The 18,127-nt window shown below is 41.6% G+C and overlaps 1 protein-coding gene across 6 annotated transcripts in view; it reads left to right on the top strand.

The window, feature by feature from the left end:
- The first annotated feature begins 1,020 nt into the window (after nucleotides 1-1,020).
- LOC139550687 (histone-lysine N-methyltransferase 2C-like) overlaps nucleotides 1,021-18,127 on the top strand; it is a 121,744-nt gene continuing 104,637 nt past the window's right edge. For all 6 annotated transcript variants that reach the window (XM_071361754.1, XM_071361753.1, XM_071361751.1 and 3 more), the window contains exons 1-3: nucleotides 1,021-1,754; nucleotides 8,143-8,334; nucleotides 15,723-15,820. In XM_071361754.1, coding sequence (XP_071217855.1) covers nucleotides 8,144-8,334; nucleotides 15,723-15,820 — 289 coding nt within the window. In that variant the 5' untranslated portion in view covers nucleotides 1,021-1,754; nucleotide 8,143. The remainder of the gene's footprint in view (nucleotides 1,755-8,142; nucleotides 8,335-15,722; nucleotides 15,821-18,127) is intronic.

The raw sequence follows: 18,127 nt of genomic DNA, 5'->3' as shown, positions 1-18,127 counted from the left end.
CCTAGGGCTCAGGTCCTCCGAGAGAGAGAAAGAGAGAAAGAGAGAATTAGAGAGAGCATACTTAAATTCACACAGGACACCGGATAAGACAAGAGAAGTACTCCAGATATAACAAACTGACCCTAGCCCCCCAACACAAACTACTGCAGCATAAATACTGGAGGCTGAGACAGGAGGGGTCAGGAGACACTGTGGCCCCATCCGAGGATACCCCCGGACAGGACCAAACAGGAAGGATATAACCCCACCCACTTTGACAAAGCACAGCCCCCACACCACTAGAGGGATATCTTCAACCGCCAACAAGGCCGAGTATCTTATTTAACTATGCAAGTCAGTTAAGAACAAATTCTTATTTACAATGACGGCCTACACCGACACTTGGCCAATTGTGTGCCGCCCTATGGGACTCCCAATAATGGCCGGCTTTGAACCAGGGTGTCTGTAGTGACACCTCTAGCACTGAGATGCAGTGCCTTAGACCGCTGCGCCACTCAGGAGTCATTGGTATCTTCCCTCATTGGCTAGAATGGTCCCACCTGATTTTGCCTCCTCCCAACTGCCTTCTATTTTTTAAAGAAATGTATTTTCATTGTTAGAGCAGACACTTGACTAGAGTAGCTTGTCAATTTAATGCATACTCTGTGGTATAGGCTACTAGAACTATCAAAGGCGGTTTAGAAACTCTGTGGTACTATGGTATAAAAACAATGCCCACTGCAGTCCGTTCCATCGGGAATCATCAGAGTGCCACCTTTTAGAAGTATCCGATACACTTTCCGTATTTATTAAAAATGCCATATTCCTCCGCGGGGTCAGGGAGTATTTAGGATTTTACATTTTTTTAAATATGGATATTGCATTTAATTGAGGGCGTTTTAAGATTCATAATACAACTGAAAATAGTAAAATCATATTGGTAACCATTACATCTCCAAGTGTATCTCTTCGATTTATGCAGCTATATGTTGGACCTATATTTTTCGGAGTCCAATAGGAGGTTATTCGGTGTCGCTTTAAACGTGGCCACTGTAAAGAGTCACCAGGATATAACTTATATATTTTTTTACATTAAAGATAGACGTCGTCATTTAGCCACCGTCCGTATTTTTATTATAGTGTAAACAAAAAAATGTTTCTATGTTTTGCTAAACTCTTAGGTTAGTCTTTCCGGCTTGTCAGCTCGCTCTACTCTGTGGCGGCTGAAGAAAAAAAGAACCAGTTGGCAAGCGAAGCGAACGCTCGGAGCCAGTAGCAAACTAGCCATTTCATCGTTTATTTTTGTCGTAAGCGTTGGCTTACTTGTGAAGATTGTGTCGTTTTATCCTAAAGACTGTTTTGAGTTTGTCTGCCTTGGATTACGGATATTACACATTTTCCCTGTATTAAACATTAACTGTGCTAGCTAGCTAAACATTTTATTTGTGCGACGACAGCTGTCATTTGGAGAAGGAAAAGTGATCCGTCATGCGTGTGCAATGAAGCTGATCTCTACTGGATTTACATTTTAGCATCCTTCAAATGGGCGACGTTAACGTTCAATATTTGAGAACTGCGGTGGTATTGCCTTAGTAACTAGTGTGGCCACCTAGCTTGCTACTTATACTTATCGTTGGACAGAAGACAGCTAGTTAGCTGGCTATATCATTCATTCAGCGTCATAAATACACTAACTACAAAGTGATATAACTATAGCAATATCGCTTACAATTTTGGACATGAAGAAAATAACCTACTATTCATAGGGTTGAAAGGTAAGTTGTCATATCTACCTTGGTATTTCATCATGTACTCGGTAGCTAGCAACCTTATTTTTTTCGGCTTTGCAGCGGTCTGTGTAGAGCTCGAGGGTTTTTGTCGCCGCCTTGTTTGGTCCGAACGTCCAACACAACGTTCGACATTACAGTAGCGAATCAGCCAAAATATCCATATTTTCTGATTGAAAATAAATTATTAAACACGTGAATACTTGAGCTGTGGCTAAAATACAAGGCCAACGTGTCCTTTGAACCACCTATGCTGTTGCTTCTGAACATAGTGTAATGTTATGTAGTTATCTAACTAGGTAACGTTAGCTAACCTCGTACCTGTGAACTACTAGCTAAGTTAACGTTAGCTAGCTATAGTTGTCCAGCTAGTTAACGTTGGCTAGAAACAGTTATGATCTCGGTATACATTTATTTTATAAGTGGTCTCATACCAAAGAAATTGCGAACGTTAGTTATCGAAATTTAGCTACCTAACTAGCTAACTTTGAGTAGCTAACAAGCAGGGTAGTTGATTTGCTAGCCAAAACCTTTGATGCACATGCTATCTTGGTACTGTAGTTAGCTAGCTAACTTAGTAGGCAGCTGTGGAATCGTGAGTGATTTGACTTTGAAGTTAAGCATATTATAAAAACCCAAGCCAGCCAGCCTATATGTCAACTAAACAATATGTTGATGTTTACCAACGTTAACTGGATCATTGAAATGTGCGTTTAGTTAGCTAGTTAGCTACGCTAGTCGTTTAGCTATCTGGTGAGTGGCATCCCATTTGTCATATATCAAATACATTTATCATCTAATGTCCCCGTGTGTCACATTGTATCCCACCAATTGGGATATCACCAGTCTTGCTAGTAGGCACATCTTTCTCCTCATTTGCAATGTCATGTAATAGCCAAACAAAGACTACAAAGCACCTAGCTAGTATTGCTAGCTAGATTTGGCTGACTTGAGCATGCAGTTGCTTTGTGCTCTAGTGTAACAAAGGTAGCCCACTTGTCTTTGGGGTCCCAACTGTGCCTGCTGCCTTATGAAACAAAAGTACTTTAATACTAATGTAGTATTTGTGTTGAAATGAATGAAACATTGATTAACTTTCAATTACATATGTTTAGTCTGTTTACTATAATTGGTCACCACACTTTTGATTCCACTTTTTAGCCTGTCGTGGATCCACTTCACTACCCACCTTTTGGCCATTCACTTGTGCCTCTCCTAATTGTGGTTGTTGGCTAAGTAGGGCTATAGTTTGCATGGGGACCAGATGGGTGAATTTATAAATCCACCAACCTCTGGGACATTATAGTTTGTCTGAAGATGGTCCTCTCTTCTTAGGGACTCTACAAGTCAGAATGTTGAATAAAATGACATCTGAACTTACACTGCCGGTTGTCTGTGTGGTTGGTCCTTTTTCGGGTTGACATTTTAGACAATATACCCACAGGAAAGTATTATTAAAACAATATTTCAAAAGCTGGTAGTGTGTTCAGATCTGTCATATGCAGCATGCGCACACAATGTAAATACATGCATGCGACACAAGCATACTGGCCAAGCTTGTGCAAGTGGTTATATGGTTGTGTGGATGCTTCAGGTGATAGAAATGTGTACTTTTATTCAACATTCTGGCATGTAGAGAACCTTAGAGGAATGTTTCCAGGCTATAGTGAACATTTGTATTTCCAGAATTCATATATGTCATTGATGTGTTCTCAATGTTTACATGTTCAAGCTGGCTGTCAAGCCTATTGCTCTGTAGCCAGGCAGGGGCACAGAATGTATCAGCCTACTTGATTGTGTAACACAAAGACCACATTTTGGGTAAGAATGGTAGCTAGACGGTAGGCAATTAGCTTACCAAAAACCATCCAGTCGGGTTCACATTGTGCAGCAGCCTAAACGATTTCGGACAACTCCAAGCTCACTGAATTGCTGCTGTGATATTCACCTGATGCTTTCTCTCTCCCATTGGCTACACTACATCTAGTCCTAGCGTGAACTTCTCACACAATAAAGACTGTGTTGGACAACAACAGAGGGCAAATATAGGCTCACAGTCTTGGAAAAGGCTCATCTCGCACAGGTAGTTGATCAAAATCTTAAATTCAGTGTGAGGTCCCCCTGATGATGCAGAGCAAGATACAATGCAGTGGAGGGATGGATCCGGTAAGGTAGGCAAGTTCCAGGAAGAGGCCGTGTCCCATTGGCAGCTTGCTTCCAGGTCGTTCGATGTTATTTCAGCAAGCCATGATACCCACCATCTCAGATTGTTCTGAAATCGTTTCTGTAGGTAGAAACATAAGATAAGCAATAATATTTTGTTGAAATATAATTTTATCTCTGAAAAATGAGGATAATTAGTACCTATGAATTAAAATGGACAATTTCGTTTAAATTAATTATTTAATATATTAATCCTAACATCCAATTTTGACCATACCTTTTTCTAACATGAGCAAGACATGAGGAATCCAAAGAATTTGTCAAACTACCCATGGAAACCCCACATCCCATACCAACAACGAGTATATAATATCAGTTTATTTCAGACTACTAGTATAGAGCTGCAGTTCAGAGTATTGTTTTTTCATCCTCTAATCATGTATTCTCAGTGGATTTGGTGATGTTTTTTTCCACATGTTCAGTGAAATTAGTATTTGGTGATAACATTGTTGTATATACAGTGCCAGTCAAAAGTTTGGACACACCTACTCATTCCAGGGTTTTTCTTTATTTTGACTATTTTCTACATTTATAGATTTAATAGTGAAGACATACAATCTATGAAATAACACATATAGAATCAGGTAGAAACCAAAAAAGTGTTAAACAAATCAAAATATATTTTCTATTTGAGATTCTTCAAAGTAGCCACCCTTTGCATTGATGACAGCTTCGTACACTCTTGGCATTTTCAGCAAGCTTCATGAGGTAGTCACCTGTAATGCATTTCAATTAACAGGTGTGCCTTGTTATCAGCTCATAAGTGAAGCGAAACAACAGTCCATCATTACTTTAAGACATGAAGGTCAGTCAATCAGGAAAATTTCAAGAACTTTGAAAGTTTCTTCAAGTGCAGTCGCAGCAAAAACCAAGTGCTATGATGAAACTGGCTCTCATGAGGACTGCCACAGGAAAGGAAGACCCAGAGTTACCTCTGCTGCAGAGGATAAGTTCATTGGAGTTAACTGCACCTCAGATTGCAGCCCAAATAAATGCTTCACAGAGTTCAAGTATCAGACACGTGAAGGACACCAATAATAAGAAGAGACTTGCTTGGGCCAAGAAACATGAGCAATGGACATTAGACAAGTGAAATCTGGAGGAGGAGGTGTGGGGGTGCTTTGCTGGTGACACTGTCAGTGATTTAATTAGAATTCAAGGTACACTTATCCAGCATGGCTACCACACCATTCTGCAGCGATACACCATCCCATCTAGTTTGTGCTTCGAGAGACTTTCATTTGTTTTTCAACAGGACAATGACCCAACACACCTCCACAGGCTATTTGACCAAGAAGGAGAGTGATGGAGTGCTGCATCGGATGACCTGGCCTCCACAATTACCCGACCTCAACCCAATTGAGATGGTTTGGGATGTGTTGGACCGTAGAGTGACGGAAAAGCAGCCAACAAGTGCTCAGCATATGTGGGAACTCCTTCAAGACTGTTGGAAAAGCATTCCAGGTGAAGCTGGTTGAGAGAATGCCAAGAGTGTGCAATGCTGTCATCAAGGCAAAGGGTGGCTACTTTGAAAAATCTAAAATATATTTGTATTTGGTTAACAACTTTTTTGGTTACAACATGATTCCATATGGGTTATTTCATAGTTTTTATGAATAATGTTTGTATAAAATAGTAAAAATAAAAAACCCTTGAATGAGTAGGTGTGTCCAAACTTTTGACTGGTACTGTATATTCATACACACTACATGAACAAAATTATGTGGACACCTGCTGGTCGAATATCTCATTCCAAAATCATGGGCATTAATATGGAGTTGGTCCCCCCCTTTGCTGCTATAACAGCCTCCACTCATCTGAGAAGGCTTTCCACTGGATGTTGGAACATTGCTGCGGGGACTTGCTTCCATTCAGCCACAAGCATTAGTGAGGTCAGGCACTAATGTTGGGCAATTAGGCCTGTCTCGTAGTCGGCGTTCCAATTCATCCCAAAGGTGTTCGATGCGGTTGAGGTCAGGGCTCTGTGCAGGCCAGTCAAGTTCTTCCACACCTATATCGACAAACCATTTCTGTATGGACCTTGCTTTGTGCACAGGGACATTGTCATGCTTGTACAGGAAAGGGCCTTCCCCAAACTGTTGCCCCAAAGTTGGAAGCACAGAATCGTCTAGGATGTCATTGTATGCTGTAGCGTTAAGATATCTCTTCGCTGGAACTAAGGGGCCTAGCCTGAACCTTAAGAAACAGCCCCAGACCATTATTCCTCCTCCACCAAACTTTACATTTGGCACTATGCATTGGGGCAGGTAGCGTTCTCCGGGCGTCCTCCAAACCCAGATTCGTCTGTCGGACTGCCAGATGGTGAAGAGTGATTCATCACTCCAGAGAACACATTTCCACTGCTTCAGAGTCCAATGGCGGTGAGCTTTACACCACTCCAGCCAACGCTTGGCATTGCGCATGGTGTTCTTAGGCTTGTGTGCAGCTGCTCGGCCATGGAAACCCATTTAATGAAGCTCCCGACAAATAGTTATTGTGCTGATGTTGCTTCCAGAGGCAGTTTGCAACTCGGTAGTGAGTGTCGCAACCGAGGACAGATTATTTGTACGCGCTATTTACTCACTCATGGTCCCGTTCTGTGAGCTTGTGTGGCCTACCACTTCGCGGCTGAGCCGTTGTTGCTCCTAGAAGTTTCCACTTCACAATAACAGCACTTACAGTTGAACGGGGCAGCTATAGCAGGGCACAAATTTGACGAACTGACTTGTTGGGTTGTTGGCATCTTATGACGGTGCCATGTTGAAAGTCACTGAGCTCTTCAGTAAGACTATTCTACTGCCAATGTTTGTCTATGGACATTGCATGGCTGTGTGTTCGATTTATCGTCCTGTCAGCAACATTTGTGGCTGAAATGGCCAAATCCACTAATTTGTAGGGGTGTCCACATACTTTTGTATAGACCCCCCCCCCCCCCCCCACCAGAGAGACTTCACCTAAATTACAAAATGACATTGGTTTGTTTATAGACCAGGTATGACAGCAACCCATGCTTTGGTTTTGTTTAACTGGCCACTATTTCAAATGCTACCTTTTTAGAATTTGTGGCACAAATCCAATGCAATGCAATTGTAGCTATATTAGCATTTTGGCGCTTAATATCCAAATCATCTATAAGTAACGTCATTGAGTTAGTTACACAATATATGTTTTGATACTTTAGATTTGGACATTAAGCATGAAAATGCTAATACCATTGACTTGCTTTGGATTTGTGCCACAAATGCAAAAAAGTTAGCATTTGAAACAGTGTCCAACAAAACCATTTCCTGAGTATTATATGAATACTATAAATAAAAATTGCCAATTTGGGTCAAACCAATTAGCTTCATTTCTCTCAACAAAACAATATTGCAGGAATGCTTATGTTACTAACAGAAACCATTTCAGAACAATCCAGATGGTGGGTGTCAATCGTCTGTGCTTTTTGAGGTTGAATGACTCCTCAACTGTCTGAGGGAAAAGGTCGTCAGACGTGCCCTTCGAAAGACAGGAATTACATCTTTAACAGACACAGTAAGACTAAAGCTGAGCTGAAAAGTCAATACAAATGACTTTTTTTTTGTTCTCAGTGTTTGTCACAATAAAACAAATAGGCCTACTGGTTTACAGTGTCCTATCAATACAGAACAGAACCACAGTGGAGAACACTAACTAATCCACAGGGAAGTAAACATATAGAGCAAGCTTATTTCAGTGGTAAGTAGAGGCAACTTCAGAGGCTGAAAGGAGAGGAAGACAAGAACACAAGCAAGGCATGGAAGGACGAATGGTCATCCAGACAGAGACAGATCACAGCGTGGTGGTAGGTAGCTCAGGAAAGGACATAGTAGTAACATCGATAACACTCAAGAATAGGTTGAACATTTCCTCAGATGAGAATACCTTTTTTTAAGGACACCTAGAAAGGTCAGAGGTCCATTTTAGGCATTTCCTCAAGAGTAGCATATCTGGAAAAATGGGATCTTTAGGAATTGATTGTGTTCAACATTTCAGGCAATGTGATAAATTGTCCTGAAGAGCAGCACGTCTTATTCACACACTGATTGCAAAGTACATCAAGTAACCTATGTTTCTAACCAGGCATGATTGTCTACTGATGCCACTCTCCCCATCTCTTCCTTCCTTTGAGAAGAATGTCATCAGAGGATAAGACTGTGGAGCCCTCTGACCAGGGACCCTCGCTGCCCTCTGTTAGTGCAGGGGCCACATCCACAGGAAGCCCTGCCCAGACAGACAAGCGCCCCAGGGGCAGACCTCGCAAGGATGCTGCCACCACCATCGTACCCCAGGCGCCACCCACAACTACATCCAAGACCAGGAAGAAGTATGTTGTTTACCCTCCATTTCTTAACAATTGCTATTGATCATAAGACGCCTGTGAAAGTAGACTTTCTCTCATGTACAGTAGACATAGACTTGCCCGAGTCATCACGAACAATAGTCAGTCTTGTGTGCAGTTAGCCTGCATTTTGCTTATCTGGTTGGAACTATGAGCTAGTGGCTATTCCGCTGCCCCAAAAGCTCTTAAAACATTACACAGATACTATCCAAAGCATCAGGCAAAGATCTCATTTAGCAGATGCTGTTATCTAGAGCTATTCTGCATACTGAACAATGGTATAAATCCAGGAAACTTGAGCACACAAGCTTTCCCAGGTTTTATTGTATGCAGCAGTACCAACCGGCCTCCTTCGTCATTTCCATGGCAACACATAATGCAGCTCAGGGAGCCCTTCTGTCTATTATGATGCCTACAAGGTACCTAACTCTCTGCTCACACACTCCATATCCTCAATATCCTAATATGTTGACCCCAGATGAAATTAGTCAATCAATCAATAATTAAAATTATATGTTTATTGTATGGCTATAAGGACAGCTGAGACCATTCCGGTCTAGGTCACATTAGCTGATAGGTTGGTTGGTGGGAGTGGCATAGCATGTCATAGGTCCCATTGTTTTACAGCATGCAATGGATCCAAGGAATACATAGCCTAGGCCTGCTATCTATGGTTTGGTTGTATTTCCCAGAATGAGCTGACCCCTGGGACGGTGGAGGGAAGTATGTTTTATTACTAGGGCTGTCAAACTATTATAAAATGTGTAATCGAGTTAATAGCAGGATTTGCTGTGATTCATCTCAAATTCTCAATTTGCTCAAATTGAACTGTAATTTAAGATTCTTTACACAAAAACCATTACAAGAATCTAAGTCTTGATTTTATCCAAAAGTAAATTGATAAAGCACACTTTTTAAATTGCAATGTCAACCTGTTTTGACATTGCATTGTTTTTAGCTGCATAGATTATGTATTTAAAGTTTTCAGTGTATTTTGAACGCTATCAGATAATGCAATTAATCACACTAAATATTTTTAATTATTAACAAATTTTGCATCTCGGGCAGCATCCTTAAACGAGGGGGAGGGGATGCTTTCGGTTTATACCCCAAGTTATTTATTACCATGTTGTTTTTGCAAGAAGAGTAAGATGTGAAGTGTTCATATCAGGAGAATTAACATTTTTAGTCTAGAGCTATTGATACTGTATTGTCTTTGCAACATATATCAACCGGGCACTATTTTGCAGTGGTGGAAGAAGTACTAAATTGCCCTACTTTAGTAAAAGTAAAGATACCTTAATAGAAAATGACTCAAGTAAAAGTGAAAATCACCCAGTAAAATACTACTTCAGTAAAAGTCTTAAGTATTTGGTTTTAAATATACTTAAGTATCAAAAGTAAATGAAATATCAAAAGCAAAAGTAAACGTATTAATAATTTACAATTCCAGGCAACACAATTTTTCTTGGATTATTTATTTATGGATAGCCAGGGGAACACTCCAACACTCTGACTTTAATTTACAAATGAAGCATTTGTGTTTAGTGAGTCCTCCAAGTGTGTGAATTTGAAAATTTTCCAGAAAAAATTTAACAAGTACTTTTGAGTAAAAAAATCAGTCCCTGATTAGAGGGAACATGAAAAAATGCAGTGGAATTGGAGTTGAGTTTGAGGGCCTTTAGAAGTTAGAAATTGTTTGATTTCGAGACTGGGTTGGTTGTCATCCACCATTCCAGTCCCGAACAGGGAATCCGTGCCAGGTTTTGTTGTCAGCTCCCTGATAGCTGGAACTACTTACAGCATTATTTTCACTCTCTTCTTTTTTCTCTCTCTCTCTTGTTGGGGATCATGGAGAGAAGTTGCAGAGGGGTTGGGGAGCTGGATGTTATAGTCCTTTAGGGTGTTTTGACATTTAACGCTGCAATATGTAACTTTATGGTCCACCTGACCAAATTCACATAGAAATGTGAGTTATAGGTCTGTCATTCTTATTGAAAGCAAGTCTAAAAAGCGGTGCACATGTTCTATGTGCGCTTTTCTATGCTTCCCGTTCTTAAAGGTGCAATATGCAGCTTTCAAAAATCTGTATTGTTTGCCTAATTTCAGTTTGCAACAAAACAAGCAGCGCGTTGTGTAGGGAATCATTGTACCATCTAAACCGCTGTGAAATATCTTTTAAATAACCAAACATTTTGTATTTACAGCTGTTTGAAGCTGGTGTACAAAACAGAAAGTAAAAGATGCATAAACTAAACTAAACAATGGGAACCATGGAAATAGCGCACAACTTATCTATTGCTTCTTAGACTTGGTTTCAGATGTATAACTCACATTTCTATTTGAATTTGGTTGGGTCGGCAAAAAAGTTGCATAATGCAGCTTTACGTTTCCTTTTTGCGTTTTCTACTTTTGGTTCTGTACACCAGCTGAAAATACTAGATTTTGTTTATTGAAAAGATATTTCACAGCATTTAGATGGTACAATGACTCTCTACACTATACATTGCTTGTTTTGTCACAAACTGAAATAGACATTTTAACAACCAGAAAATGGTGGAGTGATTTCTGTGTATTGCACCTTTTTAAAGAAAAGTCAAAAGAAAAGGCTACATGAGAGCATATGGCCACCACTGTAGGCACACCACGCTGGGAATGGTCACAGACAGGCTTATGATGCTATGCAGTTGCGTCTGCTTAGTCTATATGTCAGATACTGTTATGTATCTGCTGCTCATCATATAAAAATACCATGGTTAATAATTAGGTAGCCCTGGTAATTGTGGAGAAGGTGTATTCATGCCAGTGTAGTGATGTCAGATCAGATGTATCAGCCACTTAATACAGGGTAACTTTATGGTTTGTGTGTACTACCTATGATCTGAATATGGCTGATATCAGACAGCTGGACTGTCCTCAAACAGATGTATCTCTCTGCTGCAGACGTTGTTGGGTACCAGAGAAGCCCCTTACTGCCTCCCAGACAGAGAGGAGCTTGAGATGTCTTGGAACAGTGATGCATTTTTAATCCTGGTGTTGGCTACTCTACACCCCATGCCGTCATCACAGGGATGCTCCTGCCCCTTGGCTTGGAGGTTTTCCCCTTTAACTGTAGATTAGAACATTATGGATGGAGCTCTCATCACTGTGCTTTATTAGACCTGGGCCTATATTGGGCCTTAATGGACCCTTGCTTAAATATTTGTGGCCATGACTAGGCCTCGTTTCTGGAAAAAAGATCAGGGCTCTCTAGTGTCTTCTTCATTAATCATGTATTGATTTGGTACTTTCAGTTAGTGTGGTTGTTTTTTTTTCTCTTAAATTTTTTCCCTGCCCGTGCAGAAGCTTGAACTGTGTCTTTTAGGCTTCCATCTTGTTGCTTCTTATCTGGAGTGGGAAGTCATCTGGAGGGAGGAGTTGACTTGGCATCTGGCCCATTGTGATTTCTCTCTCCAGTGGCATCGAAAATTACCCCCCTCCCACTGCATCCTCCCCACTACCCCAGAGAAACGCTGGCTGCTCTCATTTGGACTGTTTGCTCTTCAATTTAACAGGCCCACTGTGCGTGGCGCTGTTTAATTTAATCCATGACAATTATCACATCGACTCGACATGGTGGCTCTCAGATTGGGTTAAAACAACTCCTACTGGAGGACGCTGACACTGACAGATCTCTCCTCTGCTGTGTGTGTGGGGTGTGCTTTATGCACTCTGCACTCTTCATTGATGTGTTAACTTTGCTTTGCAGACAGTTGGTTTAAATAAAAAGAGGAAAAGGTGACGTCACCTGGGTTGCAAGTGTAGCAACTGTCTGTGTGTCTTCAACTCTGCCCTAGTGTCACTGACAGCTAGGATGCCATCATTATCATCAAAGGTGACGTAGCCTAGAAAACAAGTGAGAGGTGAGGAGTGGGAAAAGCTAGATGATGTGAGACATGTAGTAAAGGGAGCCGTGTGGATTTCAGGGCTGATCAACAGGAGATCAAGTCATATCTGAGTCAGGCCAAATTCCATTTATAGCGAGAAGATCATACAATTCTGACATTTCTTCCCTCTGCCAGGCAACCTAATGATTTTAGCCTGACTACATGGGTGTGTATGATCCAAATAATTTGGTGACTTTCTAGCCTATATCTGTAGGCCCATCCATAGACCCCCAAATACTGCTATGGACAATAATAATACAACTTGACTGGTTCAAAGTTTATTGTCCCCCTTCTGTTTGAACTACTGCATCTGCAGCCATATGGCATTTCTGCTCATTTACAGCTTGTCGCTGTGTGTAGCACAACCTCTGTCCATATTACACCTCTCATCATCCAGATTGATCATATGATGTTTGTGTTAAGTTGTGTTATAAATCACTGGCTTGTTTTTACCTGATGTGTTCTCCCATTGAGTTAAAATGTGGCTTGCATATGTTCAGCAGTTACAAAAGTGTTCGTAGTCTGTAGCTTATGCTTGTCCATAACATAACGCCACCTCCACCAGGGGCACTCTGTTCACAACGTTCGTTGACATCAGCAAACCGCTCGCTCACACAACGCCATACACGTGGTCTGTGGGTGTGAGGCCGGTTGGACGTACTGCCAAATACTCTAAAACGACGTTGGAGGCGGCTTATGGTACAGAAATTAACATTAACTTCTCTGGTGGACATTCCTGCAGTTAGCATGCCAATTGGGCGCTCCCTCAACTTGAGACATCTGTGGTATTGTGTTGTGTGACAAAACTGTGAATTTTAGAGTGGCCTTTTAATGTCCCCAGCACAAGTTGCACCTGTCTAATTATCATGCTGTTTAATCAGCTTCTTGATATGCCACACCTGTCAGGTGGATGGATTATCTTGGCAAAGGAGAAACGCTCACTAACAGGATGTAAACAAATGTGTGCACAACATTTTAGAGAAATAAGCTTTTTTAAAGCTTTTTTGTGCATATGAACATTTTCTGGGCTCTTTTTATTTCAGCTCATGGGACATGGGACCAACACTTTAAGTGGTGCTTTTAACATTTTTGTTCAGTGTATAATGAAGATCATTGAAAGTCGGGGGGGAGAATCGTGCTCCTCCTGCTTGACCCCTCCCCATTATCTCTTGCCCCCTCCCCACACCCCCATGCCCTCCATGGTACCAGCAGCTTGCACCACCACATACCACTCTGCCTTGCCTTGCCCAGCGGCCTGAGTGCCTCCATTAAGAACCAGTGACAGCTGTGACTATATTTAACTAATTCATGATCAACTCCCACCAGCCTCCTAAGGGAAGCAAACACAATAACTTTTCTATTTTTCTTTCTCTCTTTTTCTCCCTTTTTCTCCCTCTCTCTTTTTCTTGCTCTCCCCTTCTCGTTCTCTCGCTCATAATTTCTCTCTCGCTCATTTTTTTCTCTTTCTCAATTCAAAGTGCTTTATTGCCATGGGAAACATATGTTTACATTGCCAAAGCAAATGGAATAGACAATAAACAAAAGGGAAAGAAACAAGGGAAACATTAGTAAACATTACACTCACAAAGGTTTTTAAAAAGAATATAGACATTTCAAATGTTATATTATTGGCTATGTACAGTGTTGTAACAATGTGCAAGTAGTTTAAGTATGAAAGGAAAAATAAACAACGTTTACAATGTTTACCATGTTGTTTGTGCTCCTCTGGTTGCCCTTTTCTCATGGCAACGGGCCACACATCTTTCTGCTGTGATTGCACACTGTGGTATTTTGCCTGACAGATATGGGAGTTTAACAATGTTTGATATGTTTTCAAATTCTTTGTGGTCTGTGTGATCTGTGGGAAATATGTGTCTTTAATGTGGTCATACATTTGGCAGGATGTTAAGAAGTGTAACTGGCCTCCTGAGTGGTGCAGTGGTCTAAGGCATCAGTGCTATCTGTGTCGCTGGAGATCCTGGTTCGAGTCCAGGCTCTGGCGCAGCCGGCCGCGACCAGAAGACCCATGGGGCGGCGCACAATTGGCCCAGCGTTGTCCGTTTTAGGGGAGGATTTGGCCGGCAGGGATGTCCTTGTCCCATCACGCTCTAGCGACTCCTGTGTCAGCCAGGTGTACGGTGTTTCCTCCAACACATTGGTGTGGCTGGCTTCCGGGTTAAGCGGGCATTGTGTTAAGAAGCCGTGCGGCTTGGTTGGGTTGTGTTTCGGGGGAAGCTTGGCTCTCGACCTTTGCCTCTCCCGAGTCCGTACGGGAGTTGCAGCAATGAGACAAGACTGTAACTACCAATTGGATACCACGAAATTGGGGAGAAAAAGGGGTAAAAGATTTTAAAAATGGCATTCCAATTTGCTAATTTTTTTTGTTGATTCACGTTCTCATAATTTGGTTGTCCTGGAGGTCTGTTTGTGTTTATGAACAGAGCCTCAGAACCAGCTGTCTGAGGGGACTCTTCTCTACATTAACCTCTCTGTAGGTGAGGGCTTTGTGGTGGAATGTGTGAGCATTACTTCCTTTTAGGTGGTTTTAGAATTATAATAGCTCTTTTCTGGATGTTGATAACTAGTGGGTATAGTCCTCGTTCTGCTCTGCATGCGTTGTTTTGGGGTTTTGCGTTGTACATTAAGTATATTTTGGCAGAATTCTGCATGCAGTCTCAATTGGGTGTTTGTCCCATTTTCTGAATCCTTGGTTGGTGAGTGGACCCCAGACCTCACAACCAAAGAGGGCAATGGGTTCGATAACTGATTGAAGTATTTCTAGCCAGATCCTAATTGGGATGTTGAGTTTTATGTTCCTTTTGATGGCGTAGAAGACCCTTGTACCCTTGCCTTGTATCTCAGATCATTCCCAGCCTTGTGGAAGTTACCTATGGTGTTGATGTTTAGGCCGAGGTAGGTGTCATTCTTTGTAGGTTCTAGGGCAACAGTGTCTAGATAAATATTATATTTGTTGTCTTGGTTACTGGACCTTTTTTGGAACACCGTTATTTTTGTCTTATTGAGATTCACTGTCAGGGCCCAGGTCTGACAGAATCTGTGCAGAAGATCTATCTGCTGCTGTCGGCCCTCCTTGGTTGGGGACATTAGCACCAGATCATCTGTAAACAGTAGACATTTGAGTCCAGTAGGGTGAGGCTGGTTGCTGCAGACTGTTCTAGTGCCCTCACTAATTCATTGATATATATATATATATGTTGAAGAGGGTGGGTCTCAAGCATTCTCTCTCTCTCTCTCTCTCTCTCTCTCTCTTTCTCTTTCTTTCTCTTTCTTTTTCTCTCTCTCTTTTTCTCTCTCTCTTTTTCTCTCTCTCTTTTTCTCTCTCTTTCTCTTTCTTTCTTTCTTTCTTTCTCTCTCTCTTTCTCTTTCTCTCTCTCTCTCTGTCTTTCTCTCTTTCTTTCTCTCTTTCTTTCTCTCTTTCTCTCTCAGGGGGCGTACCAGAGGTAGAGTGGTTGTGGAGGAGGAGGACAGCAGCATGGACGGGACGGAGGCAGCCGCCTCAGAGAGCCCCCCTCAGGACACAACAGGTGAGTCAGTCACCCCCCCATGTGAGACCTAGGTGGTCACCTTAAGTCCCGTCTATTTTGGTCTTGACTGCACTGGTGAGTGGTATGGAACTCCAGCTGAACTCAGAGCGTACACATCCTGGCTGACGAGAGTATACACATATACAGAGTGTTTCTCAAAATGCATACTACCGTGCTCTGAGCATGCAAATTGGAGCACGGGGAGAGTCCCAATCAAAGTATGCGAAATGGAGCACGGCGGGCGCTTCTCAAATATATATTTTGAAGCATGCTTTGATGCAAGCTTCAACGGTAAGTATGCAAAGAAATATGCAACCACATAAAAAATGACAAACGTTTATTGAAATCAATGGCAGACATTATTTGAGCTGAAGCGAGAGAAAATACAATGACTTTGGAATGAAATGTTGCCTACAATATTTTATCTTGATACGTTAGTAAATACATGCTGTGTTAATCTTGCCATTTTTACCTGCCTACGTACCATAGATAGCAAGCCCATAATAAGTCAATAGGGCTAACAACTAGTACTGTTAGCTTGCCAGATAGCCGCGAAGAATTGTTAGCTAGCTACCCACGAAAAATCTTGCATAATATTAGTTTTAGGTCATTTTTGCCTGTTAAACAATCTGGTTAGCTACATTATTAGGATTCACATACAGCTAGCTGATAGTTATGAAGTGAAACAGTTGCTTCGTGTGTATCTTGTTTTGTCTATATTGCCATTGTTGTCCTGGCTGGAAGACGGTTCAGTGAATGAGTACTGTAAGGCAGTAGGGCTAACTGGCTAGCCATGAAGAATTTGTAGCTACCCATGAAACATGTACAGATCTACCTTGCATAACATTAGTTTTAGGTCATTTTTGCCTGTTTAACTTCTCACGAGTCACCAACCCTGATCCGGTAGCACCCCCCAACCCACCCCACTGAGTAGCATAGTTAGCATAGCGTCACAAGTAACTTGTAGCATCTAAATATCATTAAATCACAAGTCTAAGACACCAGATGAAAGATACAGGTCTTGTGAATAAAGCCACCATTTCAGATTTTTAAAATGTTTTACAGGGAAGACACAATATGTAAATCTATTAGCTAACCACGTTAGCGAAGGACACGATATTTTTACCAGGCAGATTCGGCTAGGCGCCCACGGCCAGTTCACATGCACAACAGATATGATATAACATCGTAAATTGGGTCTTACTATGGCTGATCTTTCATCAGAATGTTGATCAAAGTGTCCTTTGTCAAGATGAGTCGTTGGTTCCGTTCAGAATTCTTCCTTGCCCACTCCATTTAGCACAGGTACCGGTCGAGTGGCACGGATTTCTCAAACGTAAATACAATCCGACAACGGAACACCGCAAAACTCCCGGAAAAATTCAAATAATCTGATTAAACTATATTGAAAAAACATACATTACGATGATATGGTCACATGTATCAAACAAAATTCGACACGGAGATAGTTTGCATACATAACGCCAGCAAAACAGTACACAAACGCAGCTCAAATTCGAGCGATTCAGCAAACCGGAAGTTGTCGGTCACGCCAAAGAAATGGGTCCTATTTCACGTCAGTCCCAGATAAACAAAGAATTTCTCCTCTGACGTCCTCTTGACAACCAGAGGAAGGCGAATGAAGTGTGTTTCTGGTCATAGGGGGCACGACCATATATAGGCAGAGCTTTGAAGCCAGCATAACACATCTTGATTTTATGTTCTTGGTCATGGAAAGTGCTGTGGAATGACTTCTGTATCACTCAGAGACAAAATTGAAACGGTTTTAGAAACTAGGGATTGTTTTCTTTCCAATGGTATTATTTATATGCATATAGTAAGAGCAATAATTGAATAAGAGGCAGTTTAATCTGTAGAGCAAATTATGCTAATGCGAAAATAGCACCCCCTGTATTCTCAATTAACTAGCTGGCTTGCTAGATTATTCCGATTCACACATCTAGCTGATAATTATGAAGTAAAACGTTTGCTTGGTGTTTATCTTGTTTTGTCTATTGTTGCCATTGTCCTGGCTGGAAGAAGGTTCAGTGAATGGGAAGGTGAAGCGTGAGGTAATACAGTAGGGGGAGTGCGACTGCTTCTCAAATGTATTGTTTATGCGTTCTCCACACTCTCGTCCTCACAAGAATGTACTCAAGAGGACGTGGTCGGAGAATGCACTCGGAGCATGAGAGTGTGGAGCACGGTACTATGCATATTGAGAAACGCCCAGAGTGTCTTATAGGAGCTCTCAGGAGGCAGTGGAGAGGTTACCCGCAATCCAGCTGTAATTGAATGGGTTTAACT

The sequence above is a fragment of the Salvelinus alpinus genome, chromosome 23 (assembly GCF_045679555.1).
Source record: "Salvelinus alpinus chromosome 23, SLU_Salpinus.1, whole genome shotgun sequence".
NCBI classification, from domain to species: Eukaryota; Metazoa; Chordata; class Actinopteri; order Salmoniformes; family Salmonidae; genus Salvelinus; species Salvelinus alpinus.
The sequence above is the reverse complement of the archived record's forward strand: the minus strand, read 5'-3'. Positions and strand labels throughout refer to the sequence as shown.